This window comes from Anarhichas minor, unplaced genomic scaffold, assembly GCF_050575085.1.
Source record: "Anarhichas minor isolate MPS153535 unplaced genomic scaffold, ASM5057508v1 ptg000021l, whole genome shotgun sequence".
In the NCBI taxonomy this organism is placed as follows: domain Eukaryota; kingdom Metazoa; phylum Chordata; class Actinopteri; order Perciformes; family Anarhichadidae; genus Anarhichas; species Anarhichas minor.
In genome coordinates this window covers 5,152,502-5,177,400 of record NW_027466467.1, presented here as the reverse complement: position 1 = coordinate 5,177,400, position 24,899 = coordinate 5,152,502, and the positions used below count along the sequence as shown (strand labels likewise).

General features: G+C 45.4%; 1 protein-coding gene across 4 annotated transcripts in view; it reads right to left on the bottom strand.

Moving 5' to 3' along the window:
- pdzrn3b (PDZ domain containing RING finger 3b) overlaps positions 1 to 24,899 on the bottom strand; it is an 87,358-nt gene that overhangs the window by 55,180 nt on the left and 7,279 nt on the right. For all 4 annotated transcript variants that reach the window (XM_076096266.1, XM_076096267.1, XM_076096264.1 and 1 more), the window contains one exon: positions 23,916 to 24,023. In XM_076096266.1, the coding sequence (XP_075952381.1) occupies positions 23,916 to 24,023 (108 nt within the window). The remainder of the gene's footprint in view (positions 1 to 23,915; positions 24,024 to 24,899) is intronic.

Below are 24,899 nucleotides of genomic sequence, written 5' to 3'. Positions count from 1 at the left end.
ACCGAGTCCGCCATGTTGCACCGCCATGTTTCTACAGTAGCCCAGAACGGACAAACCAAACTCTTACGAGGCTTTAACGAGGGCCTTTTGCATTTTTCCGTTACCGGAAGACCACTGTAGTTCTACGACACGTTTGGTAAGGGAGGGTTGAACAGAGAGGTATTCAGTTGGTTGCAATCTGCAACCTCACCACTACATATCGCCAAATCCTACACTGTGCTCCTTTAAGATATTCTGTCGTTGATTTGTTGGATACTTTACGACCAACTGGAGCAGACATCCCCAACACTGAGCTACAAAAATGAATGTTTTTAGATTAACATTGGGTCAAATGAAAAGGTATTGTTTGTGACAAACCCACACCGAATTATCACCAAACTCGTTTCTTTTTTGCCTTTTTTGACCATTGTGTTGGTTTTCCGTCTCAAGAGGCTCTGCTCTCGTGCTGATAATATGCCTGGCTGCCCTGAGTGGCCTAAACACTGTTTTAAAAATCTTCATCTGACAATTAAAACATTAGTTAAAGGCCTAAAAATTCCTGGAAACACAAGGAAACCCCCCTATATGCGCCAACAGATACTAATTCTTATATTGTTAAGTTCTGATTGGCAACATCACCTTTTTTTCCAAAAGCACTGACAGAACACAAAAATACAGAAATTACCAGCATTGTTTTTTGTTTTTTTACTTTTGCAGAACTTTTTGTCTTAAAGTTCGATGCCGATTAAGAAAATGTTTCTGTCAGAAAAAAAAAAAAGAGAGTAACTTGACCACAAAAGAGTCACGGTTTAAGCAGCAAGCAACAGTGCGTTGACATTTATCATTGTGGGGATAATTTGATTGGACAGTTTTAAAAACGCTTAAAGAGATTTAGGTCATTACAAGAGCCAGTAAACATCGCTCTCCCTGATCTGATGATGTCTAACTCCAACAATGTGACCACACAGGCCAGGGAGATATTAATGATGTCTGTAAATACACCTCTCCCTAGTCCAATCCCACACACACACACACATACACACATCATCTGCTTCTTCGCTCAGGGCCTGAGTCAGGCCAGGGAGATGAGCTCAGCTCCAGCTGGATGCTGAGGCCAGCTTTAAGTCAGTCCGCCACTCCCCCGGCCCAGAACAGCTCAGCGCGGGCTAGCACCGCCAAATCTTTACATGGCCGTCTGCAACACAACCTAAATCACAACTGCTCTAAATCAGCAGGGCTCCTGAGCAGATGCAATATTTCATAAGCATGTTGTCTCCAACCAGACTGGCGGTGGGGGAAAAGAGAGGCTGTATACATATTCTGCTAATGAAATTAGAAACTGTGTGGACGTGAAAAGAGTGCAGGAAGCTCGGCGAGCTGCCGCGCTGTGGCTGGGTCGGCTTTAAGCAGATTTATGGTCTCCGGTGGGGGAACAGGGTGATTTTCGGTCCAGGCCTAAATCATGACAAACTACGAGGAGCTAATTAGGAGAGCAGCGGTATGGGGACAATGTGGATTTCAGTAGGTCCACCACCAGTGAGCATTGTGCTACACACAAAAAGCCTCTCTTTACCTTGCGTGATAGTTAGCAGCAGCAGCAGCGTTAAGTGCGCTAAAACCCGCGCTGGGTTTTCTTTGTAACTTGAGTGCCGTGTCACCTCCAAGTCAGATTTTCTTGGGGTTGTGAAGTAGCCGTCTGGGCAGCTTTCAGAAGGCAAAGCACTGCCCGGAGAGCTCAGTGCTCGCTGTTCATGGCTTTGACGAATGTGTAACGTGCTCTGGGACTCATCCCTGCATAATATATAACGGCAACGGTCCTTGTCTTAGCTCAGCTATTTCACTGAGAGGAGTAGAAAACTGCTTTTATCTGCACTGCGTCAGATCTTGACAAACAACAAAGAGTCTTTCAAATCCACTGGATTTCCTTGGGAAGAAATCAGTCAATCCATTGCACTTCAGTCTGCTTCTTTTCAACAATAGAAAGAAATGGGAGCGTCTGAAATGACAACAAGCCTTGAGTGCTAACGATCACAAATAAAAGATATTGATCGTATCTCCGGCAAAGCGTTGCCGCGCTGCAGAGCGCTCATCAGCCTGTCCCCACCTCTTGCACCGAGCTCCCGAGGCCCACACCCTGCACTAACTAGGCAGCATGTGTTGGTAATTTGCAAGCAGTTGATGTTGATTAGCTGGGTTATGACACCCTGCGACCTCGGCCCTAGCCGAGCGCATAGACACACTTTCTCCAATTAGCCCTTTTGGCGCTCGGGCCATCAGGCTTTACGGACCCATAAGAGGGACTTGTGTGAAAAGTCTGCAGGGATTTGGCTGGACCCTCACACATCCACGGTGGCACACAAAAAGGCCTAATAGCTGCGCACATGAAATTCAAGCGTGGCATCATTTCAAATGTGTTGTATTCAGTTATTTACAATGCATCTGAGCAGCTGCTCGAGTTTAACTTCACAATGAACTTCCAGGCAGCTAATGATGTGTACGCCGTATTGTGCTTTTTGTGGTTCATTACAGGTTTTCGCAGCTCCCCGCTGAACTGCTGTTATCCCCTATATAAACTCATTAACTCATAACAGCAAAACTGTTCTTGGGGAACTTTGTTTTCGCAGGCATATTGTTGCTGGGAGCGGGAAGTAATTCAATCTGTCAGTTAGTGTAGTAGTGTGAAACAACAAGAACACGAGGCTTAGCAGCGCCTGATACCACTGATTCTCACTTTTTGTTGTATACTCGTGGCAAGTACACTCCAGTATATAAAAGATTTGGCCACACCCTTTTTCTGGCACAGCATGGTATTTAGCAATGAGTCTGGCTCAGTCAGTCTCTCCCTGAATGCCACATTCATCAACAGTGGCGTCTGAGTGGAAACCTTGTTCCTCCCTCCCCACCAGCCTCCTGCTGTTTCTCTTCAGTTTGCTTATTAAAACACAATAGTAGCTAAATGGATTATTTTTGCAAAGTTCTACGCCGCTAGCTACACGTGCATCACACGCTGACAACCACTACATACATACGTATGGCATTTAATTAGTCTCAAAACCCTTACACATATATAAACCGTTCGCGTCCACGTGACGAAAGCGCATAGAACTGTTTCTGCAAGCGGGAAAACATACTTGCGAGGCAGCATATTTGCCCCGTGTGCACAAATGCGGTCCCAGGATCACGGGGGGGGGGGGGGCTGTGGCGAGCGCGACCCCGCCAACGTGCTCAAGTTGACTTTTAAAACTTTGGATGAAATAGACAGTCGTTGTAGTCTTCGCTCTGAAGGGGGCACCAATGATAATGATCATCATGCACTTGCATAGTTGCGACCACGTGAAATTCAAACTCGCAGGCCCACGTGGGTTATATTCATTGTTTTTCTGATGCATGTCCATCTGATGTCTCATCAGTCAAAATGCTTTCACTCTTTTGTTCTGGCTGGGCGTAGATAATGCAACAGCAGTAAATCTTGTTGCGTTATCTGGACATTAAAAGACAGATGTCAGATCAGATTGGGAGAGGAGCCGCGGTCAGCAGTTGGCTCCCCACCTTGATTCACTCCATTACCGTGACAAGGAGGTAATATTCTAGCAACAGAACTCAATGCTTTCTTGGCCCCGCGCGGTGGCCCAGTGACTTAATAAAGTGAAGCTGACATGTTGAGTACAGAAGTGGAAGCCCGAAGAGGTTGGAGTGGGGACGCCAGGACTGTTTCCTATCCAGTCGCATGTGTGCGTGAGTGCTCGGATCCTGCCGAAACGCCACGACCTGATCTACAGTACTACATGCATTAACTGTCAGGACCCTCTTATGCTGGAGGGGGACAACCTTGGCAGCCACTCCCAAGTTCTCAAGTTGGCTTCCGGTGTGGGGAAGCCTGGAGCAACCAGAGAGACAAAAATGAAAGTCAAGATAGTCATCCTGAGGAGCCACCTCAACCAATTTGGGACCTACATTATCACATCGTGATGTGAGAGCTCGCTTGCCTGGGTTGATGATCAAATTGATTCCTTCTTCTATAAGAAACCTAAATATTAAGCTCTAAAGCTTAAAGCTAAGTCCTAAAAAAGAAGCTCGCAGGACTGGGAACCAGCCGAAATTACTTCACTTCGCAGGACTCCAAAAGGTCTAAAGCTCAAACACACACACACGGACATAAACCACACGAAAAATATTTAAGTCCTTACAATTACAGACTCATACAGAGAATAATACATTGCCAATCCTGTGGGGGTTTTTCTTGGCTCGCCAACAAGCTAGACCAGTTCTTTGAGTGTGTCTGTGTTATTGCACCCCTCACCCCAGCCCCGCTCTCCTGTCCCACCACTCCTCTCCCTCCCAGACATGCACTGATGGAGAGATAAGTTGAAGGTCATCGTGAGAGAACAGAGGCTACGCTCAGGAATGTGTGGAATAACACCCTCTTGTTCTATGGACAAAAAGGCATATCAAGAGGCTGGTATGGTGTCGTATGGGTCCGTGTCATCACTGCCGTCAATATGTGCGCCCGGGAACTGACGACGTGATTTGGGAGAGCTCGGAGGGTGAAGAAACAGCTAGAAACAACCCCCCAATTTTCTAGGACTATTCTCCTTTATTATGTGAACAATTCTAAAAAAGAAATGATGTGAGAGGAGTCCGAGATTAAATTATACTACGTTGGCAAACACATCAATCCGAAACCAAAATAATTCCAAAAGCGCGTATTGTGTGCAGCGGTTTATGCAACCAAAGAACTTGCCTCGGTGCTAAAATGCTCCGAAAAGCAGCAAGAGGCAAACTGGTAAATAAGATTGAAGTGAAAAATGGGACGCAGTTCTGACAACAGATCTCTTTAAAGGATCTTGTAAAAAATCAAATTCCTTTTGCTCTCTGCCAAAGTGAGTTGTTTCCAAAAAATGAAATACCAGATTGTGATATCACATGAATTTAACGAGAACACTGACATCAAACTGATGAAAAATGCAGACTTATCTGGTTTGAAAAGCGATGTTTGGATAGGCAACAGAACAGGACTTTATTCCCCCCCCCCCACCACCACCAACATCCATTAGTCTCGGGCTCGTTACTCAAAGCGATAAAGACATCCAACTGACACATCAAAGATATGCACATTGTGGTAACTGAGCTCTCTATTGGCAGCGTTAGTCTTGCTCTGCACATAGACATTAATAATGTGTTTGCGACATGCAAGCCTCCCAGCTGCTCCCATCCAGAGCTGCGAAGGCTGGATGAGTCAACATGTGAGCTGGAAGGAAAATGAATATGGCTGCAGATCTGTCATGGAGCATGAGAGTAACCTTGCCAAGCTCAGGCTGCTGACATGTTAAGATCCAATAATCACCCAAATGCACAAGTATGGGCATTATCATGGAAATCAAGTATAGAAGGCTTCAGGACAACCATACATGCGAAAACAAGAATGCATCCTTTTGTAATGCATGCATGCCTTAAAACGTGAATAAAAAGGATGAACAGGAAACAATAAACAATACACTTTAAGCGACGGTTGGTAATGTTCTTCAAAAACATTTTTTATACATTTGTTGAAATTTTCATTACATCCCGACAGCAATCAATAATCAAAATGCTCTGACAAAAAAAAGGAAAAAACAATAGCTATGTTCTTTAATTACGTTCATAATGATAATTTTGGGGGAGTGGCTTTGGAGGGAGGCCTGAAGGGACGGGCTGTCAGTGTTGGCGACATGGCGACTACTTTTGGAGCTACTGCTACTAGCTACTTTCATTGTAAAACATTCGGCGCTGGGCTGGGGTTTTTGGTTGGATAATTTTTCAAATATAGCCTACGCATGCTAGCTTCTCAATATTACCAATCCTAGCTTTAAGCATTCGCGAATGTATTTTTCAAGATATCTTGTGCCAGACTTAGGCTAAATGACATCAGCCCTATAATGGCCCGACCCGACAGACATGAAACATTGCAAATGGAACCGCAGGCACTGCTATTGCTTGTTTTATCCCAAGTAAGTGAGTCACAGTGGAAGAAAACTAATGTGGCATCCTGGATGCCAGGGGCAACGAGCATTCTTCTGTGCAAAACTGTAAACATTGTGAAGATGAAGAAAAATAATCCTGTTGCTGCAGCAATAGAACATTGAAGTCAGTTCCTAGTACTTCTTTCCAATCACCTATATGACACACAAGTCATGAAAGCTGGCCAGATATGATTAGTTGGATCCAACATGCAGCAAGCCACGTCTCTGGTGAAGACACGACAATAATTTGTGTCTGTATGAACACCCAATCTGACACAGTAGCCATCTTGACAGGCAGATATTATGTAGTCTGATCCCAGCATTACCTCAGGTGGAAACATCTCATTAGCTACTAGCACGTTAAATCGCCCATGTAATGGGAAAGAGCATTTACCTCAAATATTGGCTGCATTTATCGACTGAAAAGAAGACGACACCAGTGACGAGACATCCCTCAGTTTCACACTATGTGACTGATGTGACAGTTGGTGGCACTTACCCAATAAACGCAGCAACATGCAATTTGACATACTTTGACACAAATGCATATATTTCCGTTGGCAAGATCGCTTATCTAATTGCATCCGTCTTGGTTTTCCTGGGCTACATGCAAATCAGGGTAGACCCATGGGAGGTGGTTTGAGCAAAATGACTCCAACTCTAATGCTTTGTGGTTGCATCCCGTCTGCCCAAGTGTAAATGGGTTTTAATATGTTTTGGTAAGATACGATGATTGAAGAAGTAGAAAACTCCACAGGTACTTTAAGTTATTCAGGCCCAAACTGATACTAATGGAAATCCACTTTTCAGAGCAGGCGGATAGATTGATTGGAGGGATGGCTTGATGGATGGGTGTAGTTTTACATCATCACATTTGGATCCCGGTCTCCAGGCCTGACTGGACTCCCCTGCTGATAGAGGCCACTAGGCCTTCCGTTCACTTTGGTGGTCCCTATGCTGCAAGCCTTTTTACTACACTCACAATGGACCACACATCCAGCTCAAAGGAGAAAACATTGGGGCTGAAAGCGAGCAGTGGGTCAAAAACTGGACGAGACTGGATGTGCTTAGATAAGCAGAACTGGGGGGGGGATCTGCCCCTGAGAGCAATGCAGCAGACAGCCTCCAGGCACAGCAGCTTTTGAATTAACCAGCAGGAATAGTGAGATCCTGTTTTAATTCCACTCCCTGCTTTGGGTCCCTTATATCTTCTTTTGCCAATATGGCTCCGTCGACTTTTCTCCCCTGTGGTCCTGATGGGAAGCTGTACAGAGATGTTTTCTCAAGCCTTCTCCACACTGACCAGACATACACCATTCCCTCTTTTGTCCTTTTGTGTTTTACAGTATACAAAGCTCCTTTCAGTACCTCAACACAACCTTTGTACAGACTTGACAAGCTAATGATGTCACACTTGCTAATCAGCATACAACTTGGCCATTTAGCACAGAGGAAATGTTGCACCTCAAAAAGACCTGTTGCTGTTTGAAATGCCAACATCTCGAGCCAGCATTGCAGCCCATTTAGTCAGATCTCACCTTTTTGCCTTTGTTTCCTTTTCAAAAACACAACTGCCAGAAGAAATGTTGGCATTGTACACGTCTGTAAACCACGGGATACTTTGAATGCAGACATTTCCGAACCCAAAATACATTTCATAAAAACGTCTCATGTCGAATCACGCTTGGAGAAACGCACAATGCCACATGGTTCACGTTTTGAAACGATCGTTATCCGTGGTCTGCAGAAATGTACAATGCAAACATTTGTTCCTGGCCGACTGGGCAGCAAAAACATCAGCATCCTTTAAACATTTTCCAAAGAAGAACATGTTAACAACTTGCCTCTCTAGCGTTTGCAAAAAGCTCAGATTTTGTCAGTTTCAGTTGATGAGTCCAGTCTCCCATAGCGAGAATGTTGTTCTTGTTCTAAACTAACAAACCTGAGCCACGCACACAGGCTTCCTTACAGTTTCACAAACCCACGTATCTAAATGATGCATTCCTCGAGCATGCCTTTCCCCAGTATTACCATACTGCGCTAGTTTGGGGTTAAGACATGGACAAATAAGTGATTAAACTGGACGTGCCTCGATTTTGTCACCAAAGCGAAGACTTGATTACAGTTGATGTATGGCTAAATGGTGCAGGATATAAATGGCATGTGTATGTGTGTGAAAGACAAAGGTTTGAGTTCTTATCATTCTAGAGCTTCGGGTCTGATCTCTTTCTCCTGACATGTCCCCTTTCCTCATTCTTTTGCCAGGGCCCTGGGCTTCTCCTCCAAGACATGCTTGTTTACGACTTACAGATCTAGCTCTGGAATGAACGGCACAAAGGCAAGATATTTCTGAGGAGGTATAAAAAGCTTTGTCGAAGGAACAGGCTAATTGACTGAAGTGAATCATGTGTTTGTGGGAGAGCGTTCCTCTGGTTCCAGCTGGATGATTCGTGTTATTGTGATGCTGAGGGGAGTGCAGTTTAACTCTCTGTGTTGACTTTTCCTCTCCGTGTAGGAGCTGGATAAACCGCTCAGTCAGCTGTGAAAGCCCATGTAACGGTTTCCTCAGGAGACGCGACAACAAGGGGAGCAGCTAGGGCGACGCTGCCACCAGGTGATGCAGGTTAAAGATTACCGTAATCCCTGTTTAAGCGATGTAAATGATATGCAGCCGAGCGGCGTTTCCCCTCCCAAACAAGCCTTCTCTTTGCTACTTGAACCTCTCTCACGCAAAGTGGTTTTTCTTTACCACAACATGTAAAACAGTGAGAGTGCTGAGGTGCTAGCCCACAGACACATGCTGGGGAAAATCACACTTCGCTGCATTTTATTACCCACGGTGTCCTTATTTTTTAATTTGCATGTCAAGTTACAACTTAAAAATCTTGGTCTTTAACTGTGTAATTCTGGATGATTCATAGAAACTGCTCGAATGTTAAGATTACAATGATGCTATTCCAAGATGGACGCTCCAACAGGATGACACTCTCTTTTCCCCCCCAAGTGCAGACTTAATATTTAGCTCCAAGCATTCCACATTTGGACACACAAAACCACTGAGTTGCATTTTTTCCTCTGAGAGTCATACTTGATTTATCAGAGGGTGGGGGAAGAGAGAACAAATGTGTGCTCAAGATGAGGAGAGAACCAACTGAGGAAACAGAGAAAGAGACACCGACGGCTGAGAGAGAAGGAGAAAGAGAGGCTTTCAAAGTAGCGAGCGGCTATGCGGTGGCACAGAAGCCTCTTGGAAAAAGGCAAACCAGGAGAGTTATTTCACCGCCCCTCACCGCTGAGTGAGTGGAGTCTCCAGTCTGGCCCCCTAGAGTTTCTGCATCATGTAATTTAATTCATGGGCCGCGAAACACAGCCAAGCGATGCTCCAACAGGACGAAGAGACAGAACCGCAGCAGCCATTTATTAATGACGGTGATTTTGTGAGCGCAAATACATCTGAGAAAACATTTCCAGTGATTCTAATAGCAAAGTCGATCCCTTTTCTTGTCTTATTGTGTGATCGTGCAGTTAGCGCATAACATACTGGTACAAGTGGTGGCTGTTTTACAGCCATTGACCTCATAGTGTTGGCGTGCTCTTTTCAAAAAAAATAAATAAATAAAAAAAAATAAAGTAAAGATTTGTTTTTCTAATCCTGCAGAGCCATGTTTTAGCTATTCTTAGATACCTTATGGTTACACGAATGGATGTTACAATTACAGGAGTACAGAAAAATAACTGCGCCAAACTGCCAAGACATACGACTTACAGCCATTGTACGTGAGGCAGCGCGTGATCCAGCTGAATAATTGATTTAGAAGCATTTGAATCAGGGTAGTGTCGTGTGCTCCGATCGCTCCGATCCGGCCCACATCCTACCATCCTTCATTACCTCTTAGGGTGCTGCACACTAAAAGGAATTCAACTTCTGTCCCTGCAATGTGTCAGAGTGAAGTGAGAAGTCTGGGGCAGTCCACAGGGGGTAGGGGGCGGGGGGCAAAAGCCCTCACTCACATGTATGAAGCTGTGCTCAAGTCCCTGGCGAGCACCCGGCCTGACATCCGATTACCCCCAGCCTGGTTGGGGGCTTCTTTGAGTCGAGTCGGAAGAAGGTCACGGATGAAAGGACCGTTTGATCAGAGCTATGTCGGCCTGCCCCTAATGTACACTCTTACATAAATATTGACCGGATTTGCAGGGTCATGTAAATTGTTCAGTGGTAGAAAAGCTGGGTAGATAGCTGCAGCACGCTTGAGGGAGTCCTTCGGGCTTTGAACATGTTTGAAAGTGTTGACTTTCACCACTTGATGGATCGCTCGCACTTCAAAGAAAATCCCGCGATAATGAACTGCCTTCGCTCCCTTGAATGGATGTGTAACATACATTACACGCTCATGTCCCCCTAATGTAGCCGCCGGCGACGTGAAAAACGAGTCTACTCATTTAACAATAATGGAAGAGTGATGGATGAGAAAGGCATTTGTCTAGACACATTTTGAAGGAGCCTTCAAACGTGTTGGACTCAAGTGAGGATTTGTGTATTTGTCTTAAAACCTGCCTGATGAGTCCCTGACAAATGAGGTTGCGTGAACAAGTCGAGCGGATAGAGTCGGGCCTGTGAGTGGCCCTGTTCTCACAGTTGGAATGTTGTGCCCGAGAACAGCTTAGGCGGACAGCGAAAGTGCGGGAGGGGGGGGACGACGACATCCATTGTCGCTCGCATTTAGCCACTCTGCACGGTGAGTCTTTCAACAAAGGACCCAAAGCGCAGCACATTTGGTTCAGATCAGTGAGGTCGCGACCCACACAGGGTTTATTTGGACCTTTGCACCAAAATAATCACAGGCCTCTGCCTCTGCCTCTGTGACAGACATTAACAGTCTGGAACCACTTCTCTGTCTAACCCCAACCTGAAACGTGAACTTAGGGGCTAGTCGGTGCCAAGAACATTTCCTAATTATTGTTTGAATTATGCGATTTCTGGAAGTTGAAATGTTTCTCGCAGGAGGCAAAAACGCTTTTCTGGGTAGCGGGAGAGTATGTCAGTGCTACGTGCTGCGGTTGTGGTTTGTCTGCAGGAGAGAGTCGACTGCTTGGAGGTAAGGGACTGGGAGGAGGTCCAGATGAGACAGAGACGCTTTCTTCCTCCTTCACATATACCTTTATGCGCAGAAGACGGCCAGACATGTGGTTCATATTTTCACGGCAGGTTTGACGCGCAGTGATAATGTTTGAAAATGTTATTGCAACCATCAAATCTAGTGGCTTTTGGAAAGTGAAAACGATTTGTGGCATACAGAAAAAAAAAAATACAATATCAAAATGTTTATGTGGACCCACTTATGTTGGGGAGTTTGACCTGGGTTAGCGGTCCCAGCTATATTGACCCCGTGTTGCTGTTGGATTAGACCGTTTCAGCAGCCGTTTTGTAATTGTTTTCAACGCCAGTGAATCGTTTAACCGCCTGCTTTAGCCTTGCTAAGCGCCTCACGCCCGACATCATTGGCAGGTTTTTGTTATTTTTCTCCTTGCGGTGACTGCTGCTCGATACCCGGAGCTATATGACTTCACCAACCGTAGTTACCACGATCTGAACGGAAACTTATTGCAGTAGATGCTACCAAGCGTACATTTCATGACTTGTGCCAAGCTAACGTTAGCACTCATTCTCTGGTTACTTAACAATAAAGAAGCGGCTAACTGCAAAAAAAAAAACGAAGTCATAAGCCCAAAAATAAAGGGCCTTGTGTAAGATCCGGTGTGTGTGGAAGCCAAGCCCCGGTATCCAGCATCACTTTGCTGAGAGACAGCAGCTGCTGGCCTGATATAGCATGGATAGAGAGCAGAGAGGCCTTGTTAGTTCGCAGCCTCTCCGTCTCTAAGAAGGACGGTAGAAATTCCAGGAAAAGAAACCTAAATCTTTAAGCAAAGTCAACGGGATTTCACAGCCAAACAGAGCGACGCTGTTTTCCCCTTACTGTGGGGTTCAGATTCTGCTTTATCTACATCAGTCCTGCTTCAGGTGGCTGGATTCCTGAGCTCTCATACTCTCCATGTTGTGCTCTTATTCTGTTATCGCCAAGACTGCGTGTCCTGGCCTGGCAGAATAAGAGGAGATGAAGCCATACGATACGGAAACAAAAGAGAAAGAGATATCTGGTGTGAATCTAGGTCGTATCCAGGGGATGGTGACCTTGTGTTTAGCAAAAGCTAGACTGAACATAAGCCAAGAATTTAAGGAGGGTTAGGTGAGTGAACTCCTTCCCTGACCCTGACCCAAACATCCAAAGACAAATGGCCCTCTGCAGAATAAATGATATCATATATTCTGAGATCTAATATATCAGAAAAAAACAATTCCAGGCTCCTTTTGGACCATAACCAGAGCATAAACTCTGGTTATTTTTTCAACAGGATTCAATTTTTTGCCAGACACATGATTGCATCCCAGCATTTCAACCTGCACAGACTCCCCCCTGACTTTCACCGGTGCAAATAAACCGAAACACGCCAGCAGGAGAAAAGGCTCCCTGCTTTACCCTGCTATAATTTTCCATCTTTCCTCTTGGCAGCCTCCTTCCATTTATTTTCAGGGTAAACTGTCGCTGAAGAGGGGAGTGTGGAAACTGTAGTGACAAAAGGCTAAATTTCCTTGCATTTTAAAGTAAGCCCAAGGCAGCTGGGCTTATGGTATTAAGTAAAGAGCCTACAATGGACTTACAAAAGGCCTATTGTCTAGCCGGAATAGGCATGATGTTAGAGACATTAAACGTTAAACGACACTTCTATTTTCTTTCCCTGGCCTGCCTCGACTCTCTGCTTCCACACTACTGTTTTCATAAGATGGCAAGGAGGGAAAACATTCCGTTTCACGTTAGGACACCCTTTACCACCTGCACATATCAATCACCCATTTGGCCAAGCGCACCGCTGGAATTGCGGAGGGAAGAAGGGGGAAATCTCTTTAGATCTCACTCCAAGATGCCGACAAAATGGCCGCCACTGCTCGTCGGCTGGCATACCTCGCTGATTAAATGCTGCATACTGTTGCTGGTGTTCTAATCAAAGCGCACCTCTGTTAGCGGGGAGTAAAGGCCATCTTTATTGACACCTTGGCGTTGAACTTGGCACGGGGCCCTGTGCTCTCAGCCGGTGGTCCCTGGGCTTCTCCTGAGCCTGACAGTTATTTTCCCTGCCTGAGCACTATCGTATGTCACAATCTACACAAAGTTGTGGACACAACCTATTCAACCCCAGATACAAGGTGTGCCAGTGAGTGAAGGGGGGAGACATGTTATTAAACATGTGCTTTTGATGAAACAGTTCTGCAAGCTCATGCTGAAACACAGAAAATCAGATATTCACAAGGTGAGCTCCGAACAGGGAGATTCAAATTCATAGTAGCTCCTTTCCAACTACAGTATGTCCCCTAATATTCAGTGATGCGAAAAAAAGCTTAGACGGCGATACGAAACATGTTGCATGGAGAGCACCTGTATACACTCAGAGGAAGGGGAGTATTGGGAGAGAGCACACTTTACTTCCCACTGTAGAATAAGTCATCCTCCGAGGGGAGGGGGAAAAAAAATAAGACATGAGCACAAGGGATGTCTGAGTGCAGAATATATCTCACTCCTCTTCTCCCTATGGCTGATAACTGAAAAGCTTGCTCAATGAGCCGGCGACGGCCATTCCTCCTGGCTTTGTGTCAAAAGGGGAAGAGGAAGTCTTGAATGAGACGGAGAGGTGACACTCGAAAGGGAACATCTCTCCCGGGGGACCAAGTGAAAGGCCAGAGCAAAGCGGCGTAACGGAGACGGAGAACGGCGCTGATGAACAATGCTTTTTTTATTTGCACACATTTGCATGAGAAAAAAGGCAGCGCAGCGGCCGCCAGTTCCACTTGCTGGGCGGTGAATGGAGGGGAGCTCCAGACCTCCTCCGGAGAGGCTGTGGAGAATAGGAAGCACGTCTAAAGAGGTGTGTAGCTGGGATTAGTCGGTACAGTGAAGAAAACCGTGGGTACGCTTCTTAACTCTGGCTCATCACTGCCAGTCAAACCATCCTTTTATAGTTTGTTTACAATGATGACGCACGCAAGTGTGTGCTTGCTATTTGGCAACGGACACACGGCGGAGATTGTCAAGCTGTGCAAGGGCCTTAACCACCAAAGATCGTGACTTTCTCGATCCTTGTGCTATTAGAGAGTGGGTAGAACACATATTTAGTGGCTGGATATATACATGTTTTTGGTGGCTAAACCTAGCGTGTATTGTTACAAAACGTCAAATATCATGACATACACACATCAACACTTCTATTAGCTTCCAGCCAAAGACGTTGCCGGTGTTTCAGTCTAAGGAGTGACCGTGTTAGCTGGTGACCCGTGGCCGGAGGCGTCCTTTGTTGCACGTGGTGACGGCAGCTGTTGAAAACACGCACAGAACACGTAGGTGTCCTCGTAAAAGCTTTCAATCATTCATTTAACCACAGACGCATCAGGCTGAAAGTCACCAGTTACCACGGTCACTCGCTAAACCGAAACACCTGTTGCCCTGAAACGGTTGCGGAGATTCTGTGGAACTTGAGTCCACTGTTGGAATATCCAAACATGCAACAACCACACATTGTCTTAACTCATTGTTTAAAGCTTGCTTCCTTTTTGTGAACCAAACCAAACAAGTTAAAGTTGAATGAGAGCAGGTGTATCAACATGTGCTAAAGTTCTCCCAAGAAAACATGTTGATGTATTCCAGTTAGCTCATATTATTAGTGAACATCTGTCACGTAGAGGAGGGACAATTATGTACGGTGATGTAACCCAGTGTGTTTTGCACCCGTTAAGTCCGAACAGAGCCTCACAAAATGAAACCCAACATCTGTTGGCAGCAGTGCTGGCCGTGGCCGTGGTACTGCAGTGAGCACAGGCTGATTAGGCTCGCTTTAGACTCGCTCTGAAGGTCAGACTGGCACTTTAACACCAAGGAGTGATTAATTTCGGAAAAGCCATGTTGCTGAGACTTTTTTTTTTAGCTCTAGATCAGGAGAAGTGCTGCACAAACACGGTGTAACAGAACGCGTAAAATGCACACTGCGAGTTAGCAAAAACATCAGTCTACACAACTCCACTTACAGAGCCATTTCAAATACGCGTCTGACAACATTTGCGGTAACAAATAGGCAATGCAATGGCTAAATTTGATCTTAAATGCCTACTTGTGAGCCAGAAAAAATCAGTTAAGTCTCTCTTCAAGGGTAGATGGAGCCAGAGAAGCACAACTCTGACACAGTAAAAAAAAAAAAAAAAAAAAGAGTCAAACCTACTGTACATGAATAACAGCAAGTTTAGATTAAAGTCATACAGAGTTGTGGTTAAAATAAATGAAGTCCACTTCATCATCTCGCTGGAGCAACAACTGCAGTGATTCCACATGAGAAGACAAGCTCACTCTGGGGTAATGATTGATGAGGGACATCTATAGCCTATAATCTGCTGAGGGACCAACATTGGATCATTCAATGCCCTCACGATCCATGTCAGCACACAGCCATTTCCATCGAAACAAATACGCGTGTCACAGTGGCTAACGACAACTAGTGAGAGATGGAACCTGTGTAATAAAAACAGGATAGTCCCGATGTGTATCATGAAAATGTGGGCACTGAACATAAAAAACAGACTCACGAGAATCCAGTTGAGCCAAAAGAGATACAAGCGGGGTTATCGTTCAACTGACTATCTATAAAAAGCAAGTTTCCTATGAAATGCAGCAACAAACATTGTCAACATCTTGTGATTTATTCTTAAGTCTACTGCTGAGGCTTGGCAGCCTGTGTCTCCACTTAAATGATTCCCCTTCATGGAGCATTCCCTCAATCACCGGTGCCCACTTGGTTTTTATGTTTGCCATAATGCCGCTATCTATCAGCTCTAAGTGGAACGCACGACCTCTATATGGGCCTAACGTTAAGCACTTTTAGTTTATTTGACAAAACCACCGCGGCGAAGTATATTACCGCGTGGAGTCATTTCTGCTGACTGTCCCTAAAGATCAGGCGGAGATGAGTAAGAGAGGCCGATTCACGATTCCTGGCTGCTCTGCAGCAGGAACCCAGCAGAGAGATTTACAGCTTCTTACATGCAGGAGCGCAGAGTTTTAAACTGTGGTCTACACAACGGACGACACATCTGGGGGAAACTGCCAACGCTTTCATATTATGCTGGTGGTTTCAGGACCGTGCCACCGTTTTCTGCTTCACCGTTTGTGTTCCCTCGAGAGGTTCCTGATGCGATCATCTCAAACATTGAGAAAGCTGCATTGCTCGGCTCTTTTTTTTGGTGCGGTTGAGCAGGAGACCGCCATGGGGCTAGAGTGGAGCACTGACACTGCAATGTGGCAGAGCATCTCAGCCTCATCTAGGGTTTCTTGGTATGCGGACGGATTGGCGTCATTTTGGCTGAAAGATGTTGGTGTATATTTGAAATACACAGTTTAGGGAAACTGGATTCTAGGTACATTCTGCGAGTACGTTCACACAGTACGTGGCGAAAAGGCAGCATTTTTTTATTTTTCCGAGCTTTCACACTGCAAATAAAAGCATCGACCAATCACGTTGTGTGAAATGGACATATTCAAAATGTACACTACAGTGTACAACGGCAGGGAGGCTCCGTAGCACGAACCAAGACGGCATACTTTATTACTCCACCTTGAAAAAAACAACTTCCGTTATTACCTTTCACAATAAAAGCCCTATATACACTGCGTAACTGTTTGAGAGGGGGAACTCGGCTTCCCTCAGAGCCTTTCGACCAAAAGAAAAACTCAATAAAATAGCTTACACTAACTTAGCCTATATAACAATTGACCTCAGACAGACTGCCAGACGCTGCTGTGGGTCAACAGGATCCCAGTGGTCGGCCCTCTGCCCGCGCAAATCGATTCAAACCTTTTATTGAAAATAAAGGGTTGCAACTGTCGCAAATTTACATCGCTGCTGGCATGAATAGTTTTAATGCAAAATATTCCTGGCAGGTATGTAAAGGCCTCTAAAGGGGAACACCAACTAAATTAAGAATACCCATGTCTTTTTCACGGCCCTGGAAAAAATTTAAAAAAAATCTATATTCGTAAACATGAACTGCTCTTCCTCAAAGCCAGAAAGCAGAGTGTCAGTTGTAAAACTAGATAACATCACACATTTGGGTTTTTGCACTTACATTTTTTATTTTTTAACATGGCAAGTTGGCGAAATATATCTTCTGATGAAGATCATGTAAAATATGATCAAAAGCTCCAGAGCAGCTACTAAATGGACCTTGAGGTGACATCTTCATGTACCATAGAAGCAACAATAACCTGTGGCTTTACTGGGATACTGTAGAATATGTTTTGGTGTATTTTTATTTCTAACACTACTTGTGCCAAAGCAAATTTTACTGTTTGCCCGACTAGTTTTTCAAATTCCGAGGCACTTATCATGATTTAGTTAGGAAATGTTATGTAAATCTTAAATTGATCGTACGAGAGGAAACGGCAAACGACTCACTTTACTCGGATTATCCGTCTTTCAGTCTATTTATCAAAAAATCGCTTGAAACTCTCTGTCTCCGGTATTCAGCCAGATGGAAACACACTTGTGTTCGAGTGTGCTAAACCAATCTCTGTCCTGCCAGAGAGAAAGAGAGAGAGAGAGAGAGAGGTAGGACCAAACAGAGAGAGAGAGGAGAGAGTGGGCGGGGATTAACATGCTGCAGTCGGGATGCATTTCAGAGGGGCACTGGGAGGAAACGACGGGCCATTACAGCACAACTAAGGGTCTGTTAATCAGCTTATTAGGGTTTAATTGAGGGTAGTTAATTAGGAGTCGGTGGGCAGTCTGTGCTGGGGGGTCTGGCTGACATGAGAAGCAGCTGGCAGAGCAACCTGAGATGATTGTTACTGATCCATTTACACAAGACCAGTGAATGACTGGCAGGAAATTTAGCCTTAATTACACCTGTCTATTTCTGCCCTCCCCTTCTAAACCTTGTAGGCGCCATAAATGAACCCGCCGGCTCCAAGGAACACGGAGCTGCTCAGCGAGGCTGTGTTGGAGGAGAGCAAACACATTTACAGTAGGCCCAGACTGTGTGTCTCCACAAAAAAAAAAATAAAAAAATCATCAAGTGCGCTGGTCTGCCTTTGAGGACGCAAGCTGTTCAAACCGAGTGGAAAATAAACTATTCTCTGTGTGTTCAGGGACGGACACAAAAGCGGCCTTCTGGCTGCAGCGAGGCATAAGCTCACCTCACAACATCTCTAGACTGAGACGACTCCACATCTTAATTTCCCCCCCCCCCCTTCCCCATATAGAGCAGTGGAAAACAAAGGTGTGCTTGTCCTCACTTCTTAAAAGCCCGGCTCTGCATAGGGCAGCGGCTACCACCAGAAGCTGATTATGGACCCTTTAAAGTTAGATTTGATTTAATGTCCCGCTCCGGCCTCAGCTGGACCACGGGGCACAGGAATGTGGATCGCCGCTCGGATTGGCCCGCTTAGCCCCACGGGGCTGGATTCATCCTGTCTAGGGGCCGGACAGGAGAATACAGAGCGGTGCCACATTCAGCTCGCCCGTCTGGGGAATAAACACACTGCCTGCACAGGGGCCCGAATCCAATAAAGAGCCTGACAAAGGCCTGCTTCTTGCCGAAGAATGCCAAACAACATGCGATCCCCCGTAGGGAAATAACTTCTGTGTCTGTTCCTCGTAGCCCTCCGGGGTCAGAAATTACGCCTGGGGGGAACTTTTTGGCACATGCCCTACGGAGGACGCCATGTGCTGTGACAACTTATTAGTGACAGCGGGGTCTAGCCAACCGCACACTTTGGTTGTAATCTGACATGCTGAATACACCGTCGCATGAAAAACGCTGTCAGATTCAATGACATCAAGTGCTGCAGAGCTATACTCTACGATACATCAGTGGACTCAACTATACGGCTTCATTCAGAGCTTGTAAACACTTGAGATCAGCGTTGCGCAACATGCCAAAAAAAAAATGAATAGAGAATGTTACTGAACACTCACTGAATCAGATGTAAACATGCTGAGCTTTATGTCATCACAGCCTTCCAGGTGGGGCTGCGCAACATATTAATATAATATTGATTACAGTGATACGAGACTAGGTCTTAGATTTCGTAATATGGCATAAGTGTTGTCTCTTCCGTGTATTTAAAGGCTGCATTACATTAAAGTGATGCAACGTTCTGAAATAACCACAACAACTGTTCCATTACTTACCTTTAGACATTGAATCCACATTACTGACCTGCTATATTTCCAGGGATCAGAATAATATCTGGAATGTCTAAAAAGGTCAAAAGCGACGTGGCTAGATTTGCAGCAAAAGGCAGCGTCCTGCTTCCAATTTCTTTCTCAAACACCTCACTTGGTTGGATGGCGGCCCCGACACCAGAGGAGAAATAAAAGCTCATTGACATGCACGCATTCGGTCCCACCTCCGACACGGCTCACTTCACGTTACTGTCGGGCACTGCTAAGTGCTATCTGGCTGGGCTTTTCATCTGTCTCTGGTTCTTGTGACTTGACACTTAAAGTAACCGTGGGGAGGTTTGAGGTGTTTAGTGGCTCACCGTGGGTAACCTCGCTACTCACACAGCCAGCGACGGGTAAGAAAACGCAGATGTGCCGCCTCGAGGAGTTTCACTGCTCCACATCGACGTGAAATTACTCTTGATAAAATGCTAAACAAATTTTTCCTCAGGTGTTATGCAACTTCAAAAGGAGTTAACTTTAGCCACAAGGCCAAAAGCCCATTGATTCTTTGATAATTAACATAAGCCGTATAGCTATATGGTCATGGGAACAGCTTGTGTCAAACACAATAAAGCTGATCCGAGTCTAAGGATGAAGGTTTGATTTTAAATCCTTCGCGAATAATACAATGCTGTGTTTAGAGCACTCTATTTTGCATTTCAGACACGCCTGATAGTGACCCCTGGTATTTCTCCGCCAGACTCCTCCAACTTGCATCAGCGGTTATAATTTAAAACTGTGCCGGCACGCACATGCCCGCTATGTTTTTTGCTCCGTGTTTGGCGGATGGCACAAAGGGTTGTGCTGTTGAATTTTCGCCTTCAAATCTCCACGTTTTAATTCAAAACAACGTTAAGTGGACATATATATGTATGCAAACGTTGTCTTAGCAGGGACACATTCCTGCCCCCTACCTCGTCCTCCACATTAAAATTGGCTCCCCCCCCCCCCCCCCAAATGTCAGTTTATTTTAAAAGTAGTTGTTGCCGTTTGCCCCCTGTGACCTTAGAATGTTTGCTGGGGAGATTTACAAGGCGACATTTACAACAGCAGCTCAGACGTCTCCATTCTCTTCCTATTTTCACACTCGGGGAGAAGCCCACACAGAAAACATCCCCTCCACTCGGACAGCTCAGGCACGGTTAACTCTGGGATTGTGACATTGGCTTAGTCGTGTTGCGCAAGCAAAGAGGCTTGAAGAAAACAGAAGGTCATTTTTGTGAGGAGAAAAAAAATAAAAAGTGTTCCAGCATTGCTCAATGTGAAGTGACATTGAAGAAAGGTAACTTTTATATACGGCAAATATGTAAAGCACTCACTAACATGGCATGCAAGCAGAGGTGGATGATTAGAGAACAAGCCAGGGCACTTTCGCACCAGACCGATCCCCTCGTAACACTGAATCAGAACTTATTCATGAAGTCCCAGGTGGCAAACACGGGCAGATCCTGACTGGAGTGCTAAGATTTTGCAGCTCGCGGAGGGGCCTCGGCGAAAGCAAACACAGCAGCTCCAGGTTTTTATGAGAAAAAAAAATAAATGTCCAGCCGAACAAGGAGGCATTCATGTGCTGATTCATAGCAGCCTGTAGCTCAGTTAGAGGACAGCCATCTGCTATCACACTCCCCCGCTAAGAGCCTGTTATAAACGGACGAGCCGTGGATCGCCATGTACATGCGACATCCATATAGACTTACTGGAACCGACACCTCTACTACAGGAAGAGAGAACAGCTCCGCGGCTGTGCGTTTCTGCCTCCTCAGGTGAACGTGCTTTTCGCCGCTCCGTGTCATACGATTGTTCTCTTGCAGTGCGGCGGATCCCCACGCAGCGGTGAGAGGCTATGCCCGTGTGAATGGCTGTCAAAACTTGCTGTGTGTTAAGAGCAAAACATTTGCTTTCCACTGCAACGGAAATGTATCTCTACAGCTGCACTAATCCTTATGTTTACATTTAAAGTAGATCAAATGACCGCGTGAGTGAACGAAGTCGCCAAGTCTGCTCTATTGAGGAATGAAGTGTGCTCCGTGAGGTCAAAGTGACCTTTGACCACCAAATTCTTATCAGTTCAACCTTGAGTCCCAGGTGGATATTTGTGCCAAATTTGAAGAAATTCCCTCCGGGTGCTCCTGAGATGTCCCGATCACTAGAACGATCTGGAGGGACGGACCAGAAAACATAATGTTGCTGACCACGGCTGTCGGTGGCGTATGGAGGCATACAAATCTTATAAACGCACCGTGAGCTACTTGCTCAGCACCAACCGACAGACAAAGTCCACAACGAGTGAACATAGCGGCACATCTAGCCAACCAAACGAGAGCTGGAAGGAGAGTGAATCATAAACTTCCGTTCATCACGTGGCCAGAAGGTGTAGGAAAAAGAAATGTGAGTAGAGGCAGCTTTAAGATACGGAAAACCAGGAGGCTGAAGAAATGTTGGAGCCAACACCTTAAAAGGTACAGTAAATCTGAAAAGTTTAAACTCACTCGTTGCAGCTCCAACTGACAAGAGCTGATTTAAGCTAAAACCTTTCAGACTGGGCATGAAGCTTTCGGACTTTAACTATATCTCTGTGGGTTACGGGATCTTTTGGGCAGAGAATCCTAAGATATACAGATACTCTAAGATAACATCTTCCCTGTAAGGCTCATCAAAAGTGTACTAAAACTATTTCTGTAGATATACTGTATGTGAAAGCCACTCATGTCAAACAGTATTTGCCTGAAATTTTTTTTTAATTCCTGAGAGGTGTGATGAGAAATCAGATTTGAAGACTTCCGTTCTTCTAAGACGCTGCTGCGTCCCACACAGGATGCTAAATAGGTCGGAGCTACGAGTATGAATATGAAACTGCCTTTGGGCGCTGCGGGTTTCGAATTCCTTTGATCCACCACTTTAAACTTTAAAGTTCACAGACCCAATCACCGGAGGTTAAACATGCAACCCACACACTTGCAAGCACATCGTATTGACGTTGCGTTTGTTATTGTGGCCTGAAAAACCGTGAGACGGAACTTTCTGCTTGAACCGGTGAACAAAGAGGGAGCCTTCGAAATCCGAACCGCTTTCACTATCGGGTTTCCCATCGGATGAAAAAGAGACAACCCTGAACTGCCTATGCTTTTCTCTGTCAATGGCATGGGTGATTTATTTTGTTGCTTTTTGTCTACTAATCCCTCACCTCTTGAAAAGAAAAGGTCACTTAATAGGGTGCTTTGCTGCCTCCTTAGGCTCTTTGCGTCGTCTCTGCTCCTCATCGGAGAGATTCTGTGACTTCACCCACAATGGCTCATAATAAACTAGACACACACAAGCGCAGCGTTATCCTAAAGCAAAATCTGTACCTTATTTTTTAAGCCGATAAAGCGTGAATGGCTGTCTCACCGTGAAATCCTACACAAGATATCTTCTCAAGTAACAGAATACAGCAACATGTGGCCCGTCGACATGATTCCCAAACCTCCACACACGCACAGGCTGAAAACACGCAAAGACACACGTTTTAGCTCCACTCGTACACGTTCATGTGACATGTGAGCGAATCTCTCTCTCCTCTCATCAGCTTGTGGCCCACTTTGGAGTCTCTCCTTGGCCTCAACTCACCAGGACACGAGTGAATCGCTGGTTCAACCTGCCCTCTGTCGGGTGATCTCCAGTTGCAGAGAGCTTTGAGAGTGTCGCTGGGAGAGATTAGAACCGAGGACCAACATGTCCCATCTCAGTTATGGTGTCGCCGTAATTGCAGCCACAATATTTAGAACCACAGCTGGTGCCAGAGGACTCTTTGCGCAAATGACGGGATAGAGCGATCGACGCGGTCCAGATTTCAGAGTCTCCTTTTCTTGCAAACACTTTCCACAAACATATCTGCGAGCAATGTGCCGGGCCGAAATGAGCAAGGAGCAATTTCACTGAAGTCTGACAATAAAGCCTGCAACGAACCATACTTGTCATCTTGCGGCGGGCGGCAGCACACACACACACTTGTAATCCACATAAACTCTCCGTTCAATGCAGCCATTGTGACATTCTGCATGACAACTGTTCTATTGAAGGGAACCTTTGTGATGTCGAGTTTGTCAACGCATCCCTCAAGTTGACCCGAGGGCGAGCTGGCCTCTCCAACCATGGATTCGGTTTAAAGGCGAGAGGAGGATGCTACACGGCAGCTCTGTCGTAAGGGATTTGTCAGCTCGGAAGCGAAACACTGGGCCCTTTCTCACCCGGGCAAGACAAGAGACAAGACGACCTCGCCTCAGGTTTAAACCGGTCTATATGCAGCAGTGCCCCACTTAACAAAGCCTTCGCCGGAGCGTTGATCGGCAGAAGTATGTGTTGAAACGTTTATTGTCCGCGGGATTTACTTCCTTGAGCTGAAATAAAAGCCCAAAGCGTAATTCGACGTGTCACATTTTGCTGCTCTCAGTTTAATTTTCTAAAGTCACAGGAACATAAATATTGAGTTGTGGGTTCGTGCTTCCTCGCTGTCGTCATCTTTATAGGGCAGACAGCAGCTGTCACATATTCCAACTCCCCCCCTCCCCCCCCAAATCTACAGTGCAGTACATCAACCTCCTCCCTCTGAAACACCACAGTGTAGTGGAAGCCACATACCTCTATTATTCTGTCGTGGATTTGAAGGCCCTCTTCCTTGTCCGCCGGACCTTCCTCGATGACCTTGGATACAAAGATCCCCTCACTCGAAGTGCTGTCATTGTCGTCCTGTGGAATAAATTGCAGTTATTGTCTGGACGATAATAAAACCACCGAGCTCCGATTGTTGAGGAGAATAACGGCGTACACATTTCTGTCAAAATCTTTGAAATTTATAGCTCTAAACAAGAAGTAAATCTCACACTAAAATGTTTTACTACAGTTTGCCCCCACCAAACAAATACGTTTTGAGCGTCTACCAAGTTGAAGGGTCAGTTCACCAAAATGAAAAAATAGCATCTTAGATCATCCTAACTCAGCTTTGTAGCCACGCAGATAGTTCCAGTTTTATGTGCCAACGTTTCAAGGTATCCCTCTCTGAAACTTCTGCTGCCGGCCCAATAAAGAGGAGGTTGAACTGAATCTAGTTCTGAAAAACGACGGGTGGCCGCCATCAAATAGCAGCATGTCTTTCCAGAAGTAATTTAAAAGTTACTCAGATTAATCCACAGATTTCACAGTCAGCTGTTTTCACATTATGAAAACAGCAATTTCAAAATCTGGGCACAGGAAAACCAAATATAATAATATTATCTGGACGGTTAGATACCCTCTTTAAAACCCACATGAGATGCGTTCTGCTCTCCTGCTGCAACACAACTGCAATTTAATGGTATACTTAAAGAAACCTCAGAAGTCACAGCACGCTAACTAATTAATTATTTCTGGTCCGCTTCCTCTTTCAGGGGCATCATGTACAGTGTTAACGCCGCAATGCTTTGCTACTCTTTTTGTTTTCTTGACAAGCTCACTGCTTTGCCTTACACAACTTGCCCCAATCTTCAGAGTTGTAGAAAAACTAGTCCTCTCAGAGACCACAAAAAACCTGGCTGGCTGATTGCTTTTACCAAGCCATGCCAGAATAACAGCCACATGAAACACATG